Source organism: Nicotiana sylvestris, chromosome 3 (assembly GCF_000393655.2).
Source record: "Nicotiana sylvestris chromosome 3, ASM39365v2, whole genome shotgun sequence".
Lineage (NCBI taxonomy): Eukaryota > Viridiplantae > Streptophyta > Magnoliopsida > Solanales > Solanaceae > Nicotiana > Nicotiana sylvestris.
The window spans coordinates 78449538-78474348 of record NC_091059.1 but is presented as its reverse complement, the minus strand read 5'-3'; the positions used below and the strand labels follow the sequence as shown (position 1 = coordinate 78474348).

The 24811-nt window shown below is 36.6% G+C and overlaps 2 protein-coding genes across 3 annotated transcripts; one reads left to right on the top strand and one right to left on the bottom strand.

Moving 5' to 3' along the window:
- The first annotated feature begins 1186 nt into the window (after positions 1–1186).
- Positions 1187–7475, top strand: LOC104246626 (uncharacterized). Its single transcript, XM_009802487.2, has 8 exons — positions 1187–1570; positions 2172–2656; positions 3072–3257; positions 3333–3431; positions 3576–3647; positions 3765–3878; positions 5941–6213; positions 6326–7475. The coding sequence occupies exons 1-8, from the start codon at positions 1345–1347 to the stop codon at positions 7241–7243; spliced, it is 2373 nt and encodes a 790-aa protein (XP_009800789.1). The 5' UTR covers positions 1187–1344; the 3' UTR covers positions 7244–7475.
- A 399-nt stretch (positions 7476–7874) lies between these two features.
- Positions 7875–20367, bottom strand: LOC104246625 (tubulin-folding cofactor E). 2 transcript variants are annotated; one of them, XM_009802485.2, is made up of 15 exons: positions 19963–20367; positions 18781–18951; positions 14622–14668; positions 13490–13636; positions 13340–13414; positions 11736–11845; positions 11510–11652; positions 11365–11426; positions 10239–10346; positions 10123–10157; positions 9276–9341; positions 8722–8813; positions 8556–8632; positions 8398–8475; positions 7875–8292 (listed from the first exon to the last, which is right to left on the bottom strand). In XM_009802485.2, exons 1-15 carry the CDS (start codon positions 20309–20311, stop codon positions 8194–8196), a joined length of 1659 nt encoding a protein of 552 aa, XP_009800787.1. In that variant the 5' UTR covers positions 20312–20367; the 3' UTR covers positions 7875–8193. The 2 variants fall into 2 exon arrangements, with proteins under 2 accessions (XP_009800787.1, XP_070026953.1); XM_070170852.1 differs by having other exon boundaries at positions 11736–11752.
- Between the last annotated feature and the right edge of the window lie 4444 nt (positions 20368–24811).

The window sequence follows — 24811 nt, the reverse complement described above, 5'->3', positions numbered from 1 at the left end:
CTCACGTATATGCTTTGCTGTAATCGGGTGTTTACTTGATCTACTTAATAACCACTTGAAGTGTCAAAATAAAAAAAAAACTTAATTGATTTGATCGTTGAGAACAACTTAAAGGGACTGTTTATGTATTTGAGAAGTAAAATGAGTGTGTGTGTGAGAGAGAGTGGGGGAGTTTTGGGGAGAAAAGTTTAGGAAGAAAGAGAGAAAACATTTAGAATAAAGAGAGGGGGGGGGGGATAGATATGTGCGCTGATTTGTGCTATATTTTTGGATAAAAGTAATTTTGATTACAAATAGTTATATTTCTTAATGTGTGTTTGGCTGAAGGGTGCTAATATCTTTAAGTGAGGCTCTTTTTTGCTAATTGTTAGGGAAGTTGTCACCTGGTACCAAATTCCTTAATTTTTGTAAAAATAGCACGGGCTAGCCAATTTTCAGATTGGTCATTCAAAAATAACTAGCGTTTGCAAAGTCATTAAAAAATAGCCACTATTTTACCGCAACAGGGACCTGCCCAACACAATATACTAGAGATCGATGCACCTGTGTATGAACTTCCAGCATATTATGTTGGAACTCCAACACGCGGAAAGTTCCAGCATAATATACTGGAGATTGGAGCACTTGTGTATAAAATTTCAGCATATTATACTGGACCGGTGTATTATACTGGAACTTTAGTATATTATGCTGGAGTTCTAGTATACTTATGCTGGAACTCCATTATAATATGCTGGTGTTCCAGTATACTTATGCTGGAACTCCAGTATAATATGCTAGAGTTCCAATATACTTATGTTGAAACTTCAGTATAATATGCTGGAGTACAACAACAACAACGTTTGAATGTGAAGTATAATTGAAACTTCACTACTTATGTTGAACAACATACTCCATAATATGCTGGAGTATTTTTCGGATTTTAAATAGTGTTTTCGTTTGAATTTTTCAATTACTTTTGAAACTGTAACTATTTTTAAATAACTACTTGTAAGTCTGGCTATTTTTGAATTTCTCCCCTAATTTTTTGCTAGTTGAAACTATTTCTGGGTAAAAGCCATGGGCCTACTAAGAAAAAGCCCAAGTAACCCATTACGGATAGCCCAAATATCCTATCACCAACATGGGCTACAAACCCTAGTAACCCAACCCTAATCAATCTCGACGTACTGACAAAAAAGAAAAGAAAAAAATCTACCAACTTCCCCTGTATATAAAAATCTCATAGGCATATCTTTATTTTGCTGTCTCTTCTCTCTTCAACCAATTTTTTTTCGGATTGCACTTTTGCTACACAGTCTGATATAGTGAAAAGCATAGTCGTTAGATTTCGGATCAGAGAAAATGGCAGAGGAAGAAGTGATGGTGGAAGCAACAACAACAAGCGGCCCGGTTCCATCGGATCATCACAAGAGAAAGCTGGAAGATTTCGAACCTGAAGAAGTCGGGTCGGACCCGAAACCGGAAGCGGAGTCGGATTCCGTGCAAAAACCTCCTGCTGATGAGGAAGATGTTGATGGGTCTGAAGCTAAAAGACCTCGTTTGGAGGATAACAAAGCTAATGGATTAGGTATTAGAGCTAACCCTTGGTAGAATTTAGTTTGTTTTAAAGTTTTGCATTGTGATTTTTGTGCAGTTTCTTGGGTGTTTTTTGGTCGTTATTGGTTTTTTTTTTGCTTGTACAGAGATAAAGCTGATCATTTTGGTTTATTTTCTTATGTGGTTTGCTTTATGTCTTGCATTTCTTGGAGCCTTTCAGAGATTTATACGTTTAGAAAATATACAGAACTTCTACGACTTCTTATTTGCATTTTGCATATATGAGTTTAAATGGGATAACATGCTCACTGATTCATATAGCTGACCTCAACTTATTTGGGACTGAGGCGTAGGTCCTTATGATATTGTGGTGGAAAATTGTTTTGACGAACTACTTTTGATCTTTCTGGGAAATGCTTGAGAAAGGGAATTGTTTTTCGTGCTGCCCACTTGAAGTGGGCTGTGTAGAAAGAGTGGATATCTGTGTAGTGAATGTTTATAGTGAGTTGATATTTTATGGAAGAGTTCTCTTAGGGATTTGGAATTGTTGTAAAATGTGAGAAATATCAAAGACTGTGTATGGGAAGTCTGATGTGTTAAAGCTTGTTTCCATGTTTTTACTGTTTTTTCAGCAGCCCAAAATGGTTATGAGGAGAAGATAGAGGAAGAGCCGAAAGAAGATGACAATGTGCAGCCGTCAGAGGCTGAAAAGAATGATACTCACCCAGAGGTGTCTCAAGAAGTAGCCACGGAAGCTGCCGAATCAGTTAGGGAACAACCTGCTGATACTGATCAGAAAACAGGGGATGTTGAACATTCTGATGCTGAAAAAATTTCTGAGGCAGAGAAGAGTTCACAGGTAGATGAACCATCTAAAGGTGACATTCAGGAGCTTGATGTAGAGAAGAGTACACAGGTCGATGAGCCATCTAAAGGTGAAGGTGACATTGGGGAGCCTGATGCAGAGAAGAGTACACAGGTCGATGAGCCGTCTAAAGGTGACATTCAGGAGCCATCAGCTGAAGCGCCTGAAACAGAGGGTGTTCAGCTCGATCAAGAGCATCCAGCCTCTGATGATCAAACATTTACACGCAAAATGGAGGTCCCCAATAATAAGGTGATGAGAAGACGACATCTTGTTGAAAAATTTGTTTTATTAATTATGAAGTCTGAATTTATATTCTCCTAGTGGGGAGTAATCAGCTAGGCACGTGGAGAACTCCTGGCGTTTCGTAACATAAGCAGCCAGTTTAACAAGCTCTAAAGTATATCAATTGTGTGCTGAATTGAGTCACTTTCATGTGGGAAATGATTATTTCTTTTGATGTTAAAGAGTGCAGCAGAAATGGATATTTTCTGAGCTACACAAGGTGAAAATTTTAAATCAAGAAAACCTGGTGATAATATTTGGTTATGATTAAGTTGACCCTTGTAGAATTTGCAGTGGATATTATTTGGTCCTCCTGTGTGCTATTTCACCTTGTCCAGCATTTGACTTGAATCTTATAGAGTTCTATGTAAAACTGGTACAGGTTGGGGTTCTTATTGGAAAATCCGGGGATACTATTCGATACCTGCAATACAACTCGGGAGCTAAAATTCAGATAATGCGTGATGCTGATACAGATCCACATGCTGCAACCAGACCTGTCGAACTGATTGGAACATTAGAAAATATAAATAAAGCTGAAAAATTAATAAAGGATGTCATAGCTGAGGTATGTGGTTTGTCTTGTGACCATTTCCTTTTGTCATCTTCCCAACTTTTATGGTTCACAATGTTGGCTCTCTAGGCGGATGCGGGTGGTTCTCCTGCACTTGTGGCTAGAGGCTTTGGCACTGTGCAGGCTGTGGTTGGAGAACAGATCGAGATACAAGTTCCAAATGAGAAGGTTGTATTTGTTACTTGTTCCACTCTCTTTACCTTTCGTCCCTCCCCAATTCGACTGGGGACTTTGTGGGGGCAGAGGAGGTTATTATTTTTGATTCTTTAGTTTCCATGATTGACAAGGGCCTGTCTTCTCCTCTTGCTCTAGGTTGGTTTAATTATTGGAAAAGGTGGGGAAACTATCAAGAGTCTTCAGACAAGATCAGGGGCACGAATTCAGGTATTGATAACCCTATGATTTCTGTTGGCACATATTTTGTGCAAAGTAGTTTTACTATTAGAGGCAATCAATTCACTTGGTTAAATTATCAAAATTAATGCTCTACTATTTCCCTAGCTGGTTCCACTTCCTTCTGATGGAAAAGAATCTAAAGAAAGAACAGTGCGAGTGACTGGTGATAAAAAGCAAATTGATATGGCAAGAGAGATGATCAAAGAAGTCATGAGTCAGGTTTGTTTGGAGGTTCTGCCTTATTCTTTAAGTGCGCTTGTGTGAGGTCCATTTAGGTGTATTCAATGCAGTTTAATATTTCAGATCAGTATTTCTGATATAAGCGTATTTCATTTCATTTTTGTTAATGGCCATTTCTTGAACACTTTTTCTATAAGTAACTGTTTCTTGAATACGCATAGTTGATACTGTGACATGCCTACAATCAGGTTTGAGCCTGGAATTTTGGACAGAAATGTATGTTTTAGGAACTATCAGTAAATTTCAGATGCAAATCTCGGACTTAAGTAACATAAAGCAATGTGTTCTTTATATAACATAGTATATTTTGAGCCCTCATGGCTTTACTTTAGTGGTAAGAGCCCAATGCATGACGTGTGAGTTAGGCGTATGTCACGAGCTCAAACCCTGATACCGGAAAAAGCCTAATGTTTAAGTTGAGAAGGGTAGATGATGGACGGCTGCCCTGAGTTTACTCAGTTATCAAAAAATAACTCAGTATAATTTGTTGATGTGCAACATCTGTTGAATTTGATGTATGTGTTATGGAAAATCGTGTAGAATGAAATTATGCCTCCTGTTTTCTGTTTAGCAGTTGATTTATTCTCGTATAAAATGACAATTTTACTAGTTCAATTAGAAGTTACATGTTAAGAATAAACGTATTTAGCTGATCTTCTGAAGTAATAGTATGGCTCTTACCAGTAGGAGGGTACCAACGAGTTTTTGGAACATTTGCATGTTTCTTAGTGTCACTAAGGGGGCATAAAGTTCTCTGCTTACAAGGGGTCAGTGTGAAAACTCTCTTAATGGTTTTACTTGAGGCACTTGTTTAGGTAGAATATGGTGCTGTACTACTGCCTTGCTATTCATTGTTTACAAGTTCCAGTTGGTGACTTTGCTAGATCTGAACTGCTGAAGGAATGTATTAATGTACTCTTAGGATTAAATTAATTGCCTATCTTGTAGTGGTTACTCTGTTATGTGTGGTGAGTAGGCGTTTTGCATGAGATGAAGAAAAATGTCACATGATGGGAGCTTGTTTCTTAGTGAACGTTCATAAAAGTTTGTGTGCCGGGTCAATTGAATACAGTTAAAGAGAATGTTGTGTTGAAATGGGATGTCGGTTGCCGTGATTTATATTTGTCAATGGGTGCCAATTTCGAATTGGTTGGCTTTAAAAATGCAGATTTGGATTTTGTCTTTGACATCACAGCATTGCGTTGGTGTAGCCATAGACAACTACTATTCACTCTCGACCACCGAAGAGAGGTATCAAGCATTAACCCTCGCCATTGCAGATGTTAATAGTTTTGGTAAGATTGCTTCGAGACTTAAAAACTAAAAATGATAATAATAGCAAGGTTATTATATTAGAAGAGTACTCTCTGGATACCATGCTCTATGCAAGACACCATGTTGCAGAATGCCATCACTAGTTAAATCATCTTTATTGAGTGTACTATATCCATGATGCAATCTGATCTCATAATATCTTAAACATAGGAGAACTGAATAGCCGGCCTTTTGACTTGCATTAACACGTGGTGTTTGGAAGTAGTATGACTACCATGGTATTACACAATTGAATGCAATAAAAAAGATGTTCTTTTATTCAAGACTGGATATTGATAGTTCTGCTTCTTATGTGCATGTATATTTTAAGATGCTTGATATGTATCAAGAAACATCAATTTCTTTTCCTTGATAGTGTTATGGGAGACTCATCTGATCCCATTTTGGCAGTTGTGTTTGATATTTTCTTGAAGCGTCATTAGATTGCTAATTCTGCTTTTATTCTTTACATTTTCATCAATGCTCTTGCTATCTACTATTCATGTTTTATTATAACTCAATGCAAGTACAATCTTTGGATCTGTGTATGTGTGTTTTCTTGCAGTTGTCACCCTGCTACAGTTCAAGCATCTACAAGTTTCATTTACTTCGTTTCCTGGCAGCTATTCCTGAGCTTGTCTTATTTTTATGCTTATATTTTCTGTTTAAATCTGCAATCATGTGCTAACTTCTCTAGATGTCTTTCTTTTTCACAATGGCGTGATAGCCTGTAAGGCCATCAACACAATCTTCGGGTTATGGTCAGCAGGCATTTCGCCCACGTGGCGGAGCTGCTCCCCCACAATGGGGACCCCGAGGTGGTCATCCTGGGCAGTTTCCAGGTTATGATTACCATCAAAGAGGACAATATTCATCTCGCAGCCCACAATATCCACCTCCTGCTTATGGAAATTATCCTCCACAGCAAGCACCAAGAGGCGGATTTGGTCAGGGTTGGGAGCAAAGGCCTCCAGCCTCTATGCAGGGCCCTCAGTCACAGGTTAGTGTTTATAATTATTAATTGCACTATATAGCCAATGCCTCAGCATTTGCTTCCCTCTTTAAAATTCGTACTCATTCTTTCTGGTCCTTTAATGGGTCTGTCTTCTCAGGCAAACTACAGCTATGGGCAGGCACATGGTCCAGATTATGGCCAGTCATACCCTCATCATCAAGCACAGCATGGACAAGGCTATGGGCATGGATACACTGATGTAAAATATGATCACCAGATGGCACCACAGAATCAGTATGGAGGACATGGACCTTCTCAGCCGACATCTTACCCTCAAAGTGCTGCACATCCCAGCTATGGCACACATGAACAATATGGTAAACCTCCTTCATATGGTATGCATCCACAGGCTTCCCATTCGCAACCTTACAGCCATCCCAGGGCTAATCAACCTGGAGAAGTGCCATATCAGCAGGGTCCAGCTCCATCAACTCAAGGATATGGTGCTAGTATGCCGCAGCAGCAGCAGCAGCAGCAGCAATACCCCTATGCATCTAGTGGGCAAATGCAACAAACTTACCCTGCATATGGATCCACCGTTACCGCCGATGGATACAATCACCCACAAGCTGCTCCAGCTTCTGGTCCTGGGTATCCTCAGCAGGTATCCTCAGCAGCTTCTGGTACAGGATATGGTCAGCCTGTACCACAACAACCTCCTGCTTATGCCCAAGCAGCCCCTGCTGGAGGTTACAGTTCCTACCCTTCGCAGCCTGCTTACACTGAACAGCAGGCGACAGGCAGTGCAGGCTATTATCAGGCACCAGTTGACCAAACTTACAGTGGTGCTCAGGCTTCAACTACTTATAGCGCACCATATACTGGACAGCAAGCTTATGCTCAACCAGCTACAGTTCCTGCTGCAGCCCCGGCTCAGCCTGGTTATGATCAATCCATGGCTCAATCAGGTGGTTATGCAACTGTACCTGCTGCTGCTGGTTACGTGAAGAGTGTCTCGCCCCAGCCTGGTTATGCACAGTATGATGCTAATCAGATGTATGGTGCCCCAAGGTGAACTTGTTATCTGATGAAATTGTTTGAGGGAATGTGTTCTGGCGTTCTTGTTCACAACTAGGCTGTTAGTTCGTATTAGTTTGAATTTCAGATCATTTTCATGGCACATGGAATATTTTATTAGTGCAATGTGTACTTTGTTTTTGCTTTGTCAGCTTCATACACGCCTAATCATAAATGCTAAGAATTTATGTGAAGTCGGTATTTTCTGCTTCACAAACTTTTTGTAGGCATATGGAACTCTTGTGCTAGTTGTAGAAATGTATTTTCGAAGTCTTGCGTTGGTAGATTTTCAAATCTATTGTAGGTTGATTTCCTCGCCAGAGTGCAATTTCACCATATGATTGTGTGCAAAATTAAAAGAGTTTCTGTTGGTTGAAAACGAGTATTTGAAAGTTATATGTGCATGTACCTTTTTCAAGTCTAGCGTGCCATTATTTTTCCAAGGTAAGACAATTTTGGATCTTCCCTTGCGTGGAGGCAAAACGTGAGATTAAGTTGTCTTTGTAATTACGATAACTTTGTATCTAATTTACCCCCAGGAAAAAAAAAAGGGAAATATATTAGTAGGAAGAAAACTGGTTTGATGTGTACAAAACTAGCATGGCACTGCAGATTTGACTCGCGTGAAGTCAGGTTAATCAAAAGAGATTCATTAAGTGCTAAAATTTTAGCGGTTCCAATTTGTAACTTTCTCAAATGCTCCCGTCTTTGTTGAAATAGGTTAAGTGTTTACTAATGATTGTGATTAACCAAATCTAGAATGTTGGAATGAAGGTAAAAATAGCACGGTATAACCAATTTTCGAACTGGTCATTCAAAAATAAAATAGCCACTATTTTGCTGCAACAGAGACTGGTCCAGCATAATATACTGGAGTTCGGTGCACCTATGTATGAACTCCAGCATATTATGTGACAATGACTGGACGTTCCAAGATTTCTTATGACATTAACAATCTTCATCCACAAGAATAGTTGATTCACTGCCAACTCCAAAGTCAATTAATGATGCCATATCATCATCAAGCAGTGTTGCGAATGGGGAACCCTGGGAAAGTCCAACAAGAAGATTCTAAACATAAAATTCTGAAAATCTTAAACACTGATAAATCATGACAACAGTGACTGATGTGACCATTATTAGCATACGTACCTCTTCCTGAAGAAATAACTTTGGCTTAATAGATTTTATCTTGAAGAAACTCTCACATAGGATTTTCAGCTTGCCCACCTGAATGGAGCAGAGATAAGTAGAAAGCTTTAGACCATAAAGCAATCAAATGCTTGTCTAGTAAAGGAAAAGGATCATACCGTAGTTGTCGCAGGCAGCTTTTTAGTCAATGGGGCCTTTTCACCAATTGACGCCGCAACACACTTCAGAGTAATAGCTGCAGAAGGCAAGCATGAGCGGTAAGAGCATTTTCATGAATCCGATTAGGATCTAAATTTGGCAAAGTTTAGAGGTGACAGTCAATACAAATGAGCCCTGATGCCATTTTTTGTGGACCCGTAGATCCACTTGCAGCCTTTTGATCCTCAATTCCGTGAAAAGATTTCAGCTCTGCAAATCTGCACCAATTAACACATACTTAGAGTGCTAGATAGGGCTTATAGTTAATACTCTGAGTTGCTTAAGAAACAGAAGGTGACTAAAGTAAATGTAGTATTCAGATAAAAAGGGCAGCCCGGTGCACTAAGCTCCCGCTATGCATGGGGTCCGGGGAAGGGCCGGACCTCAAGGGTCTATTGTACACAGCCTTACCCTACATTTTTGTAAGAGGCTATTTCCACGGCTTGAACCCATGAGTATTCAAATATAAGCGAGTAAATAGAAAACAGAGAATAGGTTGAGGTATTTATTTCCAATGTAGGTACTGCAAATTTTTCAAAACATCCTCTAAACAATCAGTACCAATGGCACAAGCTAACATTTGCCCAAGCCAAAGACAAAATATACCAAATATTGGCTTATATACTAGCCTCATAAAAAATATTTGAAGATATATGTAACGTACTAAATAAAATAAATACCTGGGGTGCAGCTTCTTAATTTCCTCTGCATTATCATGGCTTTTAGACATGACCAATCTGACATACCTGCAGAAGGATTTGAAAATCTATTTATCTGAACAATGACTGGACTAGAGTCTAGTAAAGTGTCTCAAGTTGGTGTATTTTTCGAAGAATCAATCAGCAACAACATAGACAACACTAGCCTCATCCAGCAATGCTTTGCAAATGGAAAAGGAAAAAAAAAAGTTAACATCAGAATAACCAACAAATAATGTGTCTCAAGAGTTAGCGGAGTTTAAACAGAACATATGCCTAGACTTCTCAAAGAACAGCTGATGCAGGTTTAAGAGACATAGAGAATAAGAACTTTCATTTAGTTTTTGGCTTCTGTTTAGAAGTTTTCGTAATTCTCTTCAGTAAATATCTCAAATAAGGCTTACAATTTAATATGCACATAGACTGAACACATTTTCGGTATATTATGAGGACCCAGCAACATATTTCCCCCCCACCCCTCCGATAAAGAAGGGAACAAAAAAGGACAGAAAAAGAAAGAGGAACTAAAATAGGTGATTAAATTTACAAGTCCAGGTGCCACCTTTCCACTAATGATTTAACAAAATTTAGTTAAAGCATGGTTCTCAACAGTAAACCAGCTACATAATGGATTTAAGATTATTCATCAAACAATAGAAGTGAAGCTAAAGAAGATGATCTGAAACTAAGTTAAAGATAAGAAAACAGCCAGCGAGAAAGGTAACTAATTGAAGTCAGATTTCTAGAGGCATAGGTAAATAATAATATGATCTAGATGTAATCACTCCGAGTTCATTAGGACATGCTACATCAGAAAGAGAGAACATACCGAATTTCAGAGTCTTTCCTCTCTCGAGGACTAACCTGAAAGAAAAAGAAGGCATGAAAAACTTGAGCAACTTCAAATGCTTGCAAAAATGAATCAGTAGAATATGAAGAATTTACCTGGCTTCCGTTTAAAGTTTCAACTTTAGCAAGGCGAGCAATCAAAACAAACCGGGGCACACCACCTTTCCCTGGATCTGCTATAGGATTCTCAGAAAGCCTTATATCCTACCAAAAGTTTGACCAAATAACATGAATTTGAAACAAGATTCTTAAGCTTGTAGCGAGTTACATTTTCTAGGTGCTATACTTTTATAGCTAGCAGGCAAGTAATTTTTTAGATTACAGTTAGCAATCCCTTGGTTTTTAATGACATAAGAACTTCGGACAACAGAAGGCAATAGGACTTCATTTTCTTCCTTACGGGGTGATAAGAATTGCACATACCCACCCCCTTCTGACTATGTCACATTAGTTCTTCCCGTATGTTATATCAAGTAGACCAATGCAATGTTTTGAGCAGTTAGCGATATTTTTTTAGAAATTTCTTCATTTTATTTTTTTGACTATAGTTATTCTGATAAATACACACTCAAGATTCAACCGCATTCTTCAGGAAGAACGTTAAATGTTGGAGGGAGGTGAAACAAAAGCAACACAAACCATAATGTGGAAACACAGAACCCTTGCTCAAATTAGTGACAAAACGTACAGCTTAAACATCACTGTAAGCTTAGCATGCACTTAGCTCATTGCGACTTATTGATGGAAAAACTAATTTATTATGACAATCCAAGAACTTTCTCAAATATGATTATACAAAGGTCAGCTACTAATAAAGTAAAATAAAAACCACTCTGGCTTATAGTTCTCACAAACCCATAATAGATGCAAAGAGAACGATTTATCCCTCGAGTAAAATGCTAAGTTCTAAATTACAAAAACCATTTGGATACAAAGTGAGATCCAATAACAACCACATTAAGCCCACTACCATACCGGCAACGTATTCCGGAAGATAGAGAAAAGGACACACATGTAGTGGTTGCATAGTTTCATGATATGCATCTAATGTGTAACACCATAATAGTTAGATCACACATAAGAAGCTCCAACACAAAAATTAGATCCAAACACCAGTTTATTACATCCGAAAGTTTTTCCTATAATAACAAATCTTTATCCAGTTAATTCATGAAAAATTCGTGATCAAATCAAATGGTCTGTACTATAAGAAAAATCTTACCAACAAATTAGGGAAAAAATTAAGAGAATCAATAGAAGCAAGATCTTCAATTTTGTTCCCACCTGTAAATGTAACACAAACTACCAGTTATATCTCAATTAAATATCCAGGATTAAGGTTAGTTCTCAGAGAGTTGTAGTATTACCCACAAGAAGGCAACGGAGATTCTGGAAAGGCCTAAAGCTTTCCCCAAGAAGTTCATGACCGTTGGGTGGTTCAGAAGATGAATTATGATCAGGGTACCAGATACGGCCGACACAGTTGTTATTCAAAAAGAGCTGTTCCAATCTGAATGCAAGACGACAAACTAAAATCTCAATGAGATGCAACATAAAAATAATGTGTTTGAAGAGGACATTAATTTGCAGCACCTTTTTAACTGTGACAGCTTCAAGATTTCATCCCAAGCGACTATAAAGTTATTCTCCAAATTGAGAAGACAAAGATAATCAAATCCATGAACAATATCTGAAGATAATGGCTAGAAAAGGAATAAAAATTTATAAGCAAAGATTCAGTGAATAATTTATAGATCATATATGAAGAGATGCATCCTTGTACTTCATATGGGAAACTCATTTATTACTCTCTTGGTTACAGACGTAATAGTAGTACAATAACTAATTGTTCTTGATGTCAGTTACTAGGAAATGAAGTGCGATCATTGATGAACACATTACTCAGAGGAGAGAGCTAATAGGAACTTTCAAACAGTATATATGCCTTTCATCTGAAAGTTTCAAATTTTGCTCTTGTAATTCTGGAACCGATACTTGTCTAGACATAATCTGTTAAATTGGTTTCAATCCGGTTAATGTTCTCCACCCTAATGGGTGAAGGCAGTAGCAAATTTCATTGCCCCAGTTTTCAGGTGGAAAACAGAACTAGAAAAATACTTGCTATCACCATGCAGAATCTCATAAAAAAAAAACTAAGTGATCAATGCGAGATATATGGGTTTTACTTTTCAACTTTTGAAGAAATGGCATAAAAAACCTAAATTGGCATTCTATTTCTATTTGGTTTTGTATCCAAAATCATCTTGTGACCATCGCTAAGAGCAGCTCCCCGAAATCCTCTAATGGCCAGCAGTCATCCTCTATCTCGCATATGATCTATGCCCCCGTTGGAAAATGATGATGATCCAGGTACAAAAGCAAAAGTAAAGGTTGGAGTCACAACAAAGTATCTGCCAGATAAGATGAATCCCCATGCAAACTCACGGGCTTCAAATCGCAACTTTTTTTTCAATAGTTCCTTTAGTTTTTGTAATAGCTTCTCTAGCATGATTAAACATAAATCGACAAAATTTGAAGGATTTTTACTGGCTACTGAGTATACACTAGTTTGCTTTGTTATGTGACAAGTTTTTCCGGTCTAACAGCTTATTTGGATGGTTGTTACCTATTGTACTGTATTGTATTATTATTTTAAATATGATGTTTGTTTTGGTTGTTACTTAGATTTTATTGTATCGTATCGTTAAATTCGTTGTTATATGACAATGAAAAGTGCTACTTTATGTAACAGCTGATTTGGTGTGGTTGTTACCTTATTTTTCTCTCATCTTGCCCTTCCTTCTTATTAAATAATCCTAATTTATCCTTTACCCTACCTTTTTATATAATAATTCTACCTTGTACCCTACTTTTTCTTTGTAATATTACAAGTTTATTCTTCATATGTGTGTGACATCATGAAACGACGACAAATGATACAATCTATTCAAACATTGTATTCATCAAAACAATACAGTACAATATAACATCATACAATGCTATACATTATGAAATGATATCTAACAACCATCCAAACAAGATGTAAGAGCGAGAGCACAAAAGATACAAAGAAGATGAAAATATAATGTCATAACACAGCTATTTATCTTCACTAAACAAGAATTAATAGAACTTGTGGATAATAACATAGAAATTTGAGATTCAGCTGCAAATAACTCTAATAAGGGAAAACACACCGCTATTTCTCTCAGTTTGTTTCCCATCAGATGAAGCTCTTCAACAAGAGGGAGAGAGTCTTTAAGCATTTCAACCTGCCAAATGAAATACATCACACTCAATAAATGATTAAGTTACATGGAAGAAGACAGCAATAGGTCCACTCTCACCTGTTTCCAGCTTATACCAGTGTGATTCAAAACCAAAACTTTGATGTGGTTTAGCAGGGGCATCCCACTTATATCGTGAGACATGATGTTGTATGATAAATTCAGAGTTATGAGAGCCGGTAACTCTTTACAGATTGCAGCAATTTCCTGCGAGGATATGCTTGCTCAGATAAACAGTATTTGATGCATGGAGAGAGAATGCACTGGTATCACAGTTCTGCATACTACGATGCACAAAAATGAAATACAGTCATGCAATCAATGATATGACTAGACTTTTCGACATCGATTCTCTACATTCTGCAGTCCAACTAGGTATTATGACCAATAAGCTGGACTCAAATGCTTTGTTGAGACTAGGTCAAAGAAGAATTGTCCCTTTTAGAGTTGAAAATCCAACATATCTAATGAAGTACAATCTGAATCGAAAGGTTTTATGGAAAAGGAAATCAGCATGGCCTCAATCATCCCCTCTCCTTCCATGTTGATATCTAAACTTCCTCCAACCAACCTCCAATTCACATGACAAATTTTCAGTCTAATGTTTGAGACACTTACAATCCAACAGACCTTTGAAACTATTCAGACTTCAGATGCAACTAATCATTTCAGATTTAAACCACGATCTGATATTCTTTTTGAGAATGGTAACATATTTCTGTGTATATATGTAGACATCAGCACAAAGTTTGTGCCGGAAACCAAAATGTGGGTGTTACATAAAAAAATGGAACATTAAAAAAAAACATTCCTTGCTCTTCTTACAAGGAACCTAATATCTTTAGACTTGCCTCAGGATCATCTATGTGTTCCGACTTACACCAAAAATTGAATAGAAGAATACAATTCCCCTTAATTTTCTGTAAAGAACTACTTGTGTCTTCAAACACCTTTTTAGCTAGTTCACCATTTTTACTACTTATCAGAAAAGTTTGCCTTCTTTGAAAAGTATGTCAGGTGGTCAAATTAACTTCTTAATCCACATCACAAATAAAAATCACCACAAAATTGGATACAGTGAAAACCAAAACGTCGGGTAAACAGTCAACAAGTAGAGAATGCTTCATAGAGAGGATCTGATTACAATCAAACAGAATATGATCTGACTTCATTCAGAGAAGCAATGCATTACCCTCCAGTCAGAAAGCAGGTTTCCAGTCAAATCAAGCTCCTTTAACCCTGCAACAATGGCATGCACAATTCAGGCAACATTTTGCTTCCTGTCCGAAAGCTCACAGGGTTGAATAATAACATTGAAACAACTAACACGTAAGCATTTGCTAGAAGATAAAAAGCAACAAAAACAACAACTAAAACAGCAAAATAAAAGAAGAACCATGAGATCTTTAACAAGTTAGGTTGGCTATGAATCCTTAATATCCATTTGCTCCATTTGGACACAATGCACTCCAATACTCAAAAACTTGTCTTTAAGACAAATTAACGGTTCTCTAACACTAGAGTTTCTCGATATTTTATATTGATATACTGATATATCTATATCATATTAAAAGTGGGAAGCCCATAACTAAAAAGTTGAATTACATAACTGCCCTTCTAAATCACTTAAATATCCTATATTATTACTTATTTAATTCAATAATAATGTATTAACATAAATATTTAAAAGTATCAAAGAAGAAAATCGAATATTTGAAAGGTTGTGTTCCTTCTTCTTTGTGATCAGCTTACTTTTGAATTCATTCAACCATTGGCTACCTTTCAAAACAAAGCCTATTCATTTAAAGGCTTTAAACTTGCATCAAATATGGTACACCAACGAATGAATAGTCATTCCCTTCAAAATATTCCGCCAGTTCTTTCTTCGTTAGATATACAAAGAATTATTCATTCTTCTTAACCTTCTACCAATTCTTTTTTTTTTTTGATGAAGTAACTTTCTACCAATTCGTTTTCACGGTCAATTCTTCTAAGATTTCTTCTTTCTATTGGGTTGAGTTTCATTATAGTACATTCTAATTCCAAATATGATTCTTCAATCTATGTGTATTTTTGTCTGATTCTGATAATATGATGTTTTCTATAAATTTTTTTGGTACTTTTTTTTTTGTAATCAATTTGTGTATGGAATAGTGATTTAGAACTTGAAAATTTGGGTTAGTGGAAATTTGAGAAAAGTGCGTTTGTAGATGTTGCAAGCATTGTTTTACTAATATTCAATGGATGTGTGTCAAGGAAAGCATAGAATACTATTTTTCTACTTAAGGCGAAGTACTTTTCTATTAGTTTGTCTGATAGTTGCATTAATTGCCTCGATGTGTGATAATGAACAACATGCACAAGGTATGACATCAGCATAGATATTACATGGAGGGTTTAGTGTTCTTTTTCTTAGTCGAAATATACTTTTCCATATTGAGCTCTAGATGCAACAACTTCATTTATTCTACAGCATTTATCTCCTTCTTAAAACTAAGGTTAATAAAAAGATAGTCTAACACTCTTGGCCTTATTAACTGTAATATATTTTTGCACTATTACAATTTGATTAAAAAAAAGGAAAAAGCAAGAGTTAACATATATATTTGAATATTTGACCAGAGGACTACCTATGGCTTTCCTCATTTGTATGGACGATATGTCCCAGGTTCACTATTTTGGAAGATTAGATCCATTTACACGATGACATATAACACTCGATGGATAGAGATTCAAGATGAATTTTTCAAAGTTCAACTAGTCCAAACTTGGTGACTCAAGTTTAATTTTTAAAGCAGAGTTGCATGATCTTAAGGACTAAATTTTCAAGAAAGAAATATTTTGGCATGTTGCAGAGGACATGGTTTTTAAATTGAATTTTTCAAGGGAGGCAAAGGAACATACATCAGGAATATCATCTATCAGAAATTATTGGTACACTTTATTACATGTGTATACCTCATAAAAATAAAATTAGTAAAAAAGAAACATGTATCTAATTAAAAATTTAATTGTTCATCTTCGTAGGTTCAGAATCTTCATACTGACCTCGACAAACAAGTCCGTACACATTGATTGTTTACAGAAAGTTGTATTATTCTTTCATGCATATTTATTTACTCAATTTTTTTTAATAAGGTAAAGATTTCATTAAATAAGTACCAAGATGGTACACAAAAGTACATGAAAGAAGGCTTGAGAATAGCCAGTTACAATACTTTCCAAGCATCTCAATAAAGCCCAAATATTGATCTACATTCTCCAAAATAATGTTCTTACACCAGAAATACAAATTATGCAGACAATTATTCTTAATTCTAGAGATATGTTTTCTTTGTCCTTCAAAGCATCGCTTGTTTCTTTCCAGCCATAAAGTCCAAAATTTTATTTTAATACTCAGACATACACGTCCAACGCACGTGCCAAAAAATTAGTAATTCTAAACACTCCTGGCAACACCGCACCTAATTTAAGTGTACTAACATGCTAACCCTTAATCCCGATTAGCTGGTGTAGCCTGTATGGATCTTTTGTTTCATTATGCTACGTTTTTCCTTAAAACCACATGGAATTTAGAGATTGTAAGTCTTTTGAATCTTAGGATGAAAATCCTAATATAAATAGTATGCAGGAGATGTGTAAGTATTTTACAACTCAAGAGGACAAAATAAACTTGTTAGTCGGCTTTCTTGCTTTCAGTTCAATAGGTCATGTTCAATTTCAGAAGTATTGAATGTATTTGCGATTTTCACACCGTTATGGACTTCTTCTAAGGTAGGCTGTAGACTTAACAACTTCAAAATATGTAAGGCAAATAACTACCCAGGGAAGCAAGACTACTTACCTCAATATTGCAACCATAACCTGAATATGTTTGGTTGCATTCCCATCTTCAGATAATAAAACAAGAAAAGTTCAATGTAACATAAGTTTCTTGGTCATATTGCTTAAGTTTTCAGCCATTTGGCGCTCTGTAGTCTTTCCTTCGAAATTGCTTTAAAGCCATGTTCGACTAATTCCCAAACCTTTATATCACTAATACCTGCTTCCATGGATACCTAAAACCCCAAACATAACTGATCAGCATGAGACAGTCCTAGTTCTTTCAACCGTTCAACTCTCTACTGTCTTATCCTTGATCACCCAACCCAACCTTTAGCCTTAGCAGGACTCACTTCATTCATCTGCAATGTTCTCATATATTTTTAAAGATTGATCCTGAATCTTAAAGATCACATGCACTTAAGGAAAAAGAATGACAAAAGTATGGAAATTAATCAAATAATGATACTCTGCAAATGAATATTACTCAACTACAAATGCAAAAACAAGCTTTCTTGTCCTCAATGGGATAGTTCAGTTATTGAGGGATAGAAGAAACAAATACGAGATCCTAAGTTCAAATTTCATCTACAGGACTCAGTGTGAACAAATCAGCTCTAACCTTGGTGCATAGGTTTACTCGACATCTATGCTTGTACATTGTAGCAAGCTTGGATGTTGTAGAAAGCCCTCGATGGATTAGTATATGTGAGCGCAAGCTGGTCCGGCTAATCACCGTCATGTAAATAAAAAGAACCCAACTACTATCATCTATTACTTCGTTCACCCCAATCAAACATCGACATTTCATCTTTGTTCCATCCCAAAAATGTCCATTTTCCTAAAGAAAATTTCACAATACCTTACATAATAGTCTTCCTGAGTCACAAGGTAGGGGTAAGGTCTGCGTACACATTACCCTCCCCAGATCCCACAGGGTGGGATAATACTGGATATGTTGTTGTTGTTTACATAATAGTCAAGGATGTGTTGGTCCATCTTCTACATTTCTCAAAGTTCTTTATCCCTTTTCTATCCTTAGATTCTGCGGCATATATTCAAGAATATGCAATTTCAACTCTCATTCTTTAAACATGGAACTACTTTCCCACATATATATTGATATTGACACATCACACTTTGCAGCAATTCTTCTTTTTAATGATTGTATCAATCAAACATGGACACTCAATTTGGACAACTTGTAAGTAAGAAGCTTTCTAGAAGATGGACAGCCAACTATAAATGTGAAAGTTAACAGGAGACAACTTCAGAAAATAAAAAATTACAAACTCATCATCTTCTTTCCTGGCCAAACTTTAATAAATCGGTAATCAAACTACTGAGCTAGGATACAACAGAAGATAAGAAATTTCATAATCTACCTCATAATTAAAGTCAAATACTTCAGTTAACAGAAAATGAAAGTAAAGCACAAGAAGGAGAATGACACATCAAAACTTTAATATATGAAGGAACAATCATGTACAGTTAGGAAAAACTAGGCAAGTGGAGAAGCCCATAATTACTTGGTATAGTGGTATTGATATGCCCTTGGGGTCCAGCTGAGCTAACCCCAAAATAAGCAAGTGATGCACTTGTCAACTCCTCAAACCGACTCAGCCTGTTTTCAATTTTATCTTTACCCAGTAACTGAATAGATACCCGTTTGTTTGTCGCAGAAAGAACATACATCTCATCTGAAACATTATGCAAAGGAAAAGATTAAAGAAGTATATAACTGTTCAAGGAATGATGTCTTTGTTCCACAAGCTAGGAAATAATTGCAAAATTAGGATAAAAGATGGAGCCAAATAGAACCCATCATTGAACATCCCAAGAAACGAACAACCCATGCTTCATTTAGCAGGTACAATCGAGATAGCACCAGAGTCCTATGGTTTCTGAAACACACAATGCTGTTGGCTGGCTTTTTCACTTTGACGGAGCTATTTTAGTTGTTTATTCAGATTTCGTATTATTTACTTAACATGGTTAAATCACATATCTTTCAGCTCATAAGTTCTATTTTGCCAAAAGGCTAGTCTTAAAGCATCTTACTTTTTTTTTTTTTATAAGAAATGCATTTTATTTACTAAAAATAACCAGGAAGATAAAATAAAATACACACGTGAAACACATTGATAACAAAGAACACAATAAAGTTAGTGCCCGTTTGATTTCAAGCATAAAGGGTGATAATACCCGTACAAATTCAGCATTACTTATACATTGTTTGGTCGTCATTTTTGTTGCTAACATAAATAAGTACATGTATAAGTTATGCAGGAATCTATGTATTCATTTATTCGGGATAGAAAGTGGAATAAGAATACGTTGATTAGTAATACATGGATTAAAGCAACTAAATGACCAAAGCACAATCCATTACCCATATATTTAAACTATACATTGTATAAGAAGTAATACCCATATAATAATCAATGCCTTACAATCCTTGCAATTTTTTATCCCTATATTACAATCTCTGCATTATTGTTCCCTGCGTAACTTGTCTCTAAAGTCTAAACCAAACGACCCCTACCATACTACTACAATTCCATTTTCATCAAGCACCAAAACAAATCACCCTCTAGAGAAAGCAAGAGTCTTTTGCACCCAGGTAAAATATATTGAATAAAAAAAAAGACTTTTCAATATCACTAAGCACAAGAAACCACCAAAAACTGACAACAATTATCAACTATTACCTTCTTCTTCTTTAGTGGATTCTCCATGATATCTAATCTCAAGGGCCTTCAAGAGTGGTATCCCGGAGCTAAGATTGTGAGGTCGAACAAACGACGCCGTTTTTGGGCCTTGAGCTTCGAAATAGCGAACCCCATTATGTGATCCATCGTGCTTGCCATATCCATTGTCCCAATCAACACCGACCCACTTTCCCTCATAGCCTTCTACTGCTCCCACGTACTTTACTGTTCCAATCCGACGAGTATCTCCGACGAAATGGACCCTTTGACCCACCAAGAGCTCGGACAAGTCTGACCCAGATTTGGATCCACTTGAAATGGGGTTTTCAGTGCCCACTGAACTCTGCATTTTTCGCACGAAAGCTCTTTTGAGTACTAAAGAGGTGATTTAAAGCAGAAAAGGAGAGGTTAGTTTTACTCTGTTTATTAAATTAAATTAAATAATCTTGTTATTCTTAACAAAAAATAAATTTGTTTATAAAATCAAAACATTTGTAGTCTGAATTCTAGTGAAATCAAAATATGTATTAAAAACTAACGTTGCTGGTTAGCCTAATAGCCTTTTTCTTTTTCGTTTTTCCCTTTTAAAGTTTCTAGAGTCAGGTTTGCCAATTTTTAATAGTATCAATTACTCTCCATTTTCATTTATGTGAACCTTTTGGGGACAACAAGAGATAAAATAACTAATTTTTGGTATAAATTCGTACCTGAAATTTTAAATTTTTGAAACAAAAACTTGCATATTTAAAAACTACATAAAAATATTATAAGTTACAATAGTTAACAATTCAAAATATTTAAAGAGTATTATAAAAAAATATGTCAAAAACTTTTTATTTGACTCCTCAAATAATAACATGTTCACATAAAATGAAACATCATGAATAATATTTTAAATGTTGTTAAGAAAATTGTAAAAAAAAAAAAAAAAAAAGGCAAAAATATTGATAATTTTACTATTGTAGTATGTTTACAAAAGTTTAAGAGATTTTGGGCAAAATTTGATATTGACCACTATCAATAAGGTTTACAAATATATTAAGATAGAGAAGACATCTACTACTCTTTTCGATCAAGTTTAAATTATCTATTTTATACTTTGAAAAATTATTTTCAACCGCATTAGTGAACAATGAACTTTAGAGCAACAAAAAAAGAAAAAAAAGCTCTCGAAATCATCTTTACACTTCATTTGTTCTTTGCATAGCCAAATCCCATGGCACATGCCTGTCACGACCCGGATTTTCCATTTTCGGAAGTCGTGATGAGGTCTACTAGTGAAAGCTAGGCAAACCAACTATTCCGATTAATTTACCCTTTTTATTTTTAACCTCTTAACAATTTCAAGTCAATGTATCATAAACAACGGAAAATAATAATGCGGAAGAAAGAAATTTAACAATTTAAGCTAATACCAATGTGAATCTATAAACATAAACCACCCAGAACTGGTGTTACAATCTCACGGACTATCTAAGATAAACTAAAAATAGGGTCTGAACAAGAAAGTACATGTCTGTCTCTAAAATAGAAAGAATAGAAAGAACTAGAGAAGATAGGGACGCCAAGGCCTGCGGACGCCTGCAAGACTATCTCGGATCTCCGATGGACTGAAGGCAGCAACCCCTAGTTAAGGTTCCTATCCTCCAGTACCGGAATCTACACAAAAGAGCGCAGAGTATAGTATTAGCACAACCGACCCCATGTGCTGGTAAGTGTCGAGCCTAACCTCGACGAAGTAGTGACAAGGCTAGGACACAACAATTAACATAACCTGCAGTTAAATGTACCCAGCAGAATAACAGTAATAGAAGCAATTCAAAAGTAACGGGGGAAGGGTAACATGCTATGGGGAAAATACCAACATAATGAATCACAGTAATAATGGAATAAGACAATTAAGGTACTTGAACCGAAACAACAAGAAATCATAACAAACAGGCAATAAGTGCACGGTATCACCATTCGTACTTTTACTCTCAGTGCTCACCAATGCAATCAAGTAATGAAAATGTGCACGGCATCACCCTTCGTGCTTTATCTCTCTTCCTCACCATGTAAATATTAGAAATGTGCATGGCATCACCCTTCGTGTTTTATCTCTCTTCCTCACCATATGCATCAATATCAATGAAAACGTACACGGCATCACCCTTCGTGCTTTATCATTCTTTCCTCACCAAATGCATAAATATGAATGTGCACGGCATCACCCTTCGTGCTTTACTCTCTTTCCTCACCCAAACAATAGCAACAACAATATCCCGGCAAGGGAATCAACAACAAAAATAAACACATCCCGGCAAGAGAACCAACAGTAAGAAATAAATACGTCCCAGCAAGGGAATCAACTATAACCAAACCGGTACCAACATTTAACTTCACAAATGAAACCTCAACTGGAGCCCCAATGCTCAACAATAAACAAATACCACGAAGATAATCATAACTCTTGCCCAACACGGAGAATCAACAATTTAGGCATTTGTAGTACTTATTAAGAAACACAACAATTACAATTTAAGACTCACGAGCATGCTTGACAATGACGTATAGATACTTGTCACCACACATATACGTCGTACACTACACTAGCACATAGCAAATAAAGCACAATACTTATTCCCTCAAGCTAAGGGTAGGCCAAACACTTACCTCGAACTTTCACGGCCAACTCAAGCCTCAAACACCGCTTTTCCTTTAGAATTCGCCTCCAATTTACTTGTATCTAGCCCAAATTAATTTAACAACATCAATAAATGCAAAAGAATTCATACCCAATGCTTAATTATAGGTTTTCTATCATTTTTCCCAAAAAGTCAAAAATCGACCCCGGGCCCGCTTGGTCAAAACTCGAGGTTCGGACCAAAATCCGATCACACATTCATCCACGAGCCCGAATATGCAATTAGCTTCTGTCACGCCCCCCTTTTCCTCGTGGAAGCGGGTTCATGACATTTAGGAGGACAACTCGTTCCCTTTCGGGAATTGGGTTTGAATTGAAGAGTCGCTACCTAATGATTTGAGTGCATTAGGACTCTAAGAAGAATTTGATTTAGGAAACCAGAGATTGGGTAAGGACTTGAAATTATCCCGAGTGGAAGGTGTTAGGCACCCTTCAGGATCCACTAGTATGGTTCCCGGCCAGTCTATGGTTGTGACTTTAAGTGTAAATAACATGAAGGCGAGTAAGACTTCAAATAAGAAGGGATTTGCATATAAGGGTTACAAATAGATGAAATCAAAAGAAAACCAAAGAAAAGCTGAATTTTGAGAAAATAGTTGGAAATTTGAAAGTAAACAATGAGATAAACAAGTAAAGGAAAGGGGGTCCTAGGTTTATAAATAATATGGATCACCCCACACAACATCCGGTAATCACCTCTCAATGAGGGGCTACACGAGATGTTATCGCGTGGTCATCATATCCATATCTACCCTTTCTCCCCCCGTTAAGGTATTAAAACGCGGAATAGTCTCGTTTACTTATTGCATGCTATTACCCGGCCCAATCTTATCAGCCCCAGAGGTACTTGGGACTACTAATCCTAAAAGGGAGGAAAAGTTGGCTTATTTGTGGTTTCAAAGATAAAAAATGCTAGGACGACAACCAAAAACATGTATAACAAGTATGGGGAGGCACATAAACAAATAAGGCTCAAACAGACCTCCTTAAATCAAAGAAAACATATAGTTTAGCATGTCTTGCACGTACTGATTAAGGTCAGATTAAACTTAAAGGGTTGAGGCAGACTGATTTATTACATATTTCAGATAAGAAATCCGAATTAAGCCTGTCTGTTGATTGTAATTAACAAAAATCTGATTCAGTTTACAAGTTTACTTTATGGCTTGCCTAAGTGTTAGACGAAACCTATAGGCATGATATCTACTGGTCTAAAAAAAGAAGTATGCTGATTTTAGGAAAAGAAATTGTCAGTCAATCAGGAAAGGCTAGTTTTGGTAAAAGAGCATAAGTTCCGCAGACGTTAGGCATCATTGTTACTGATTTTAGACTTATAAGCAAGTGAAACGATTCAGGTTTGGTTGATAATTCCTAGGCATGCTTTCTAGGCGTTGTTGATTTTAAACGTTTTTACGGACGTAGTAAGAGTGCAGAAAACCCTATAGGCATGACATCTAAATGTTGTACTTCATTAAACCTATGAACACATTTACCTAGTGACAGATGTATATGCAAAATTCAGAATGGCCTATAGACATGTTTTCTAGATGCATAGGCAGGATTCAGGTTTCGAGTAATTACAGACATGGTAACATATGAAAGTGCAGAATTCTATAGACATGGCATCTACATGAAGGTGCAGAGGTTCTTATAACCATGATATCTATATGTGAATGTGCAGAACTCCTTATAGGCGTGGTATCTACGTATGAAAGTGCAGAACTCCTATAGGCATCATGTCTATATGAATGCAGAATCATGTAAACCTATAAACAGGATATATACAGATGAGAGTGCAGAAATATGTAAACATATAGGCAGGATATCTACCCTTTGCACACAGTTACCCCTCCCTCTTTTCACTATCCATCCCCAATAGTTTATTACAAAGTTATTACAGCCCAGAATGAAATAAGAAAAATACATCAGAAATTGAAAAATCACAACCAAGGAGAGCCTGATTCAGACTTCCTGTCTGAAGCATGAAGTAAACCAACTCCAAAGATCAAGATCCAAAGCCTTCCTCTCATTTGGAGGTGTCAGAGTTCCCTAAGAGCCTCAAATGGACTCCGGGCAGTGCTCATACCCAAATGCATTGCAGGATTAAGTCATAGTGCAGTGTGGAAGGTCCAGCCCTCAAGTGTCCAAGTTCAAAGGGAACTC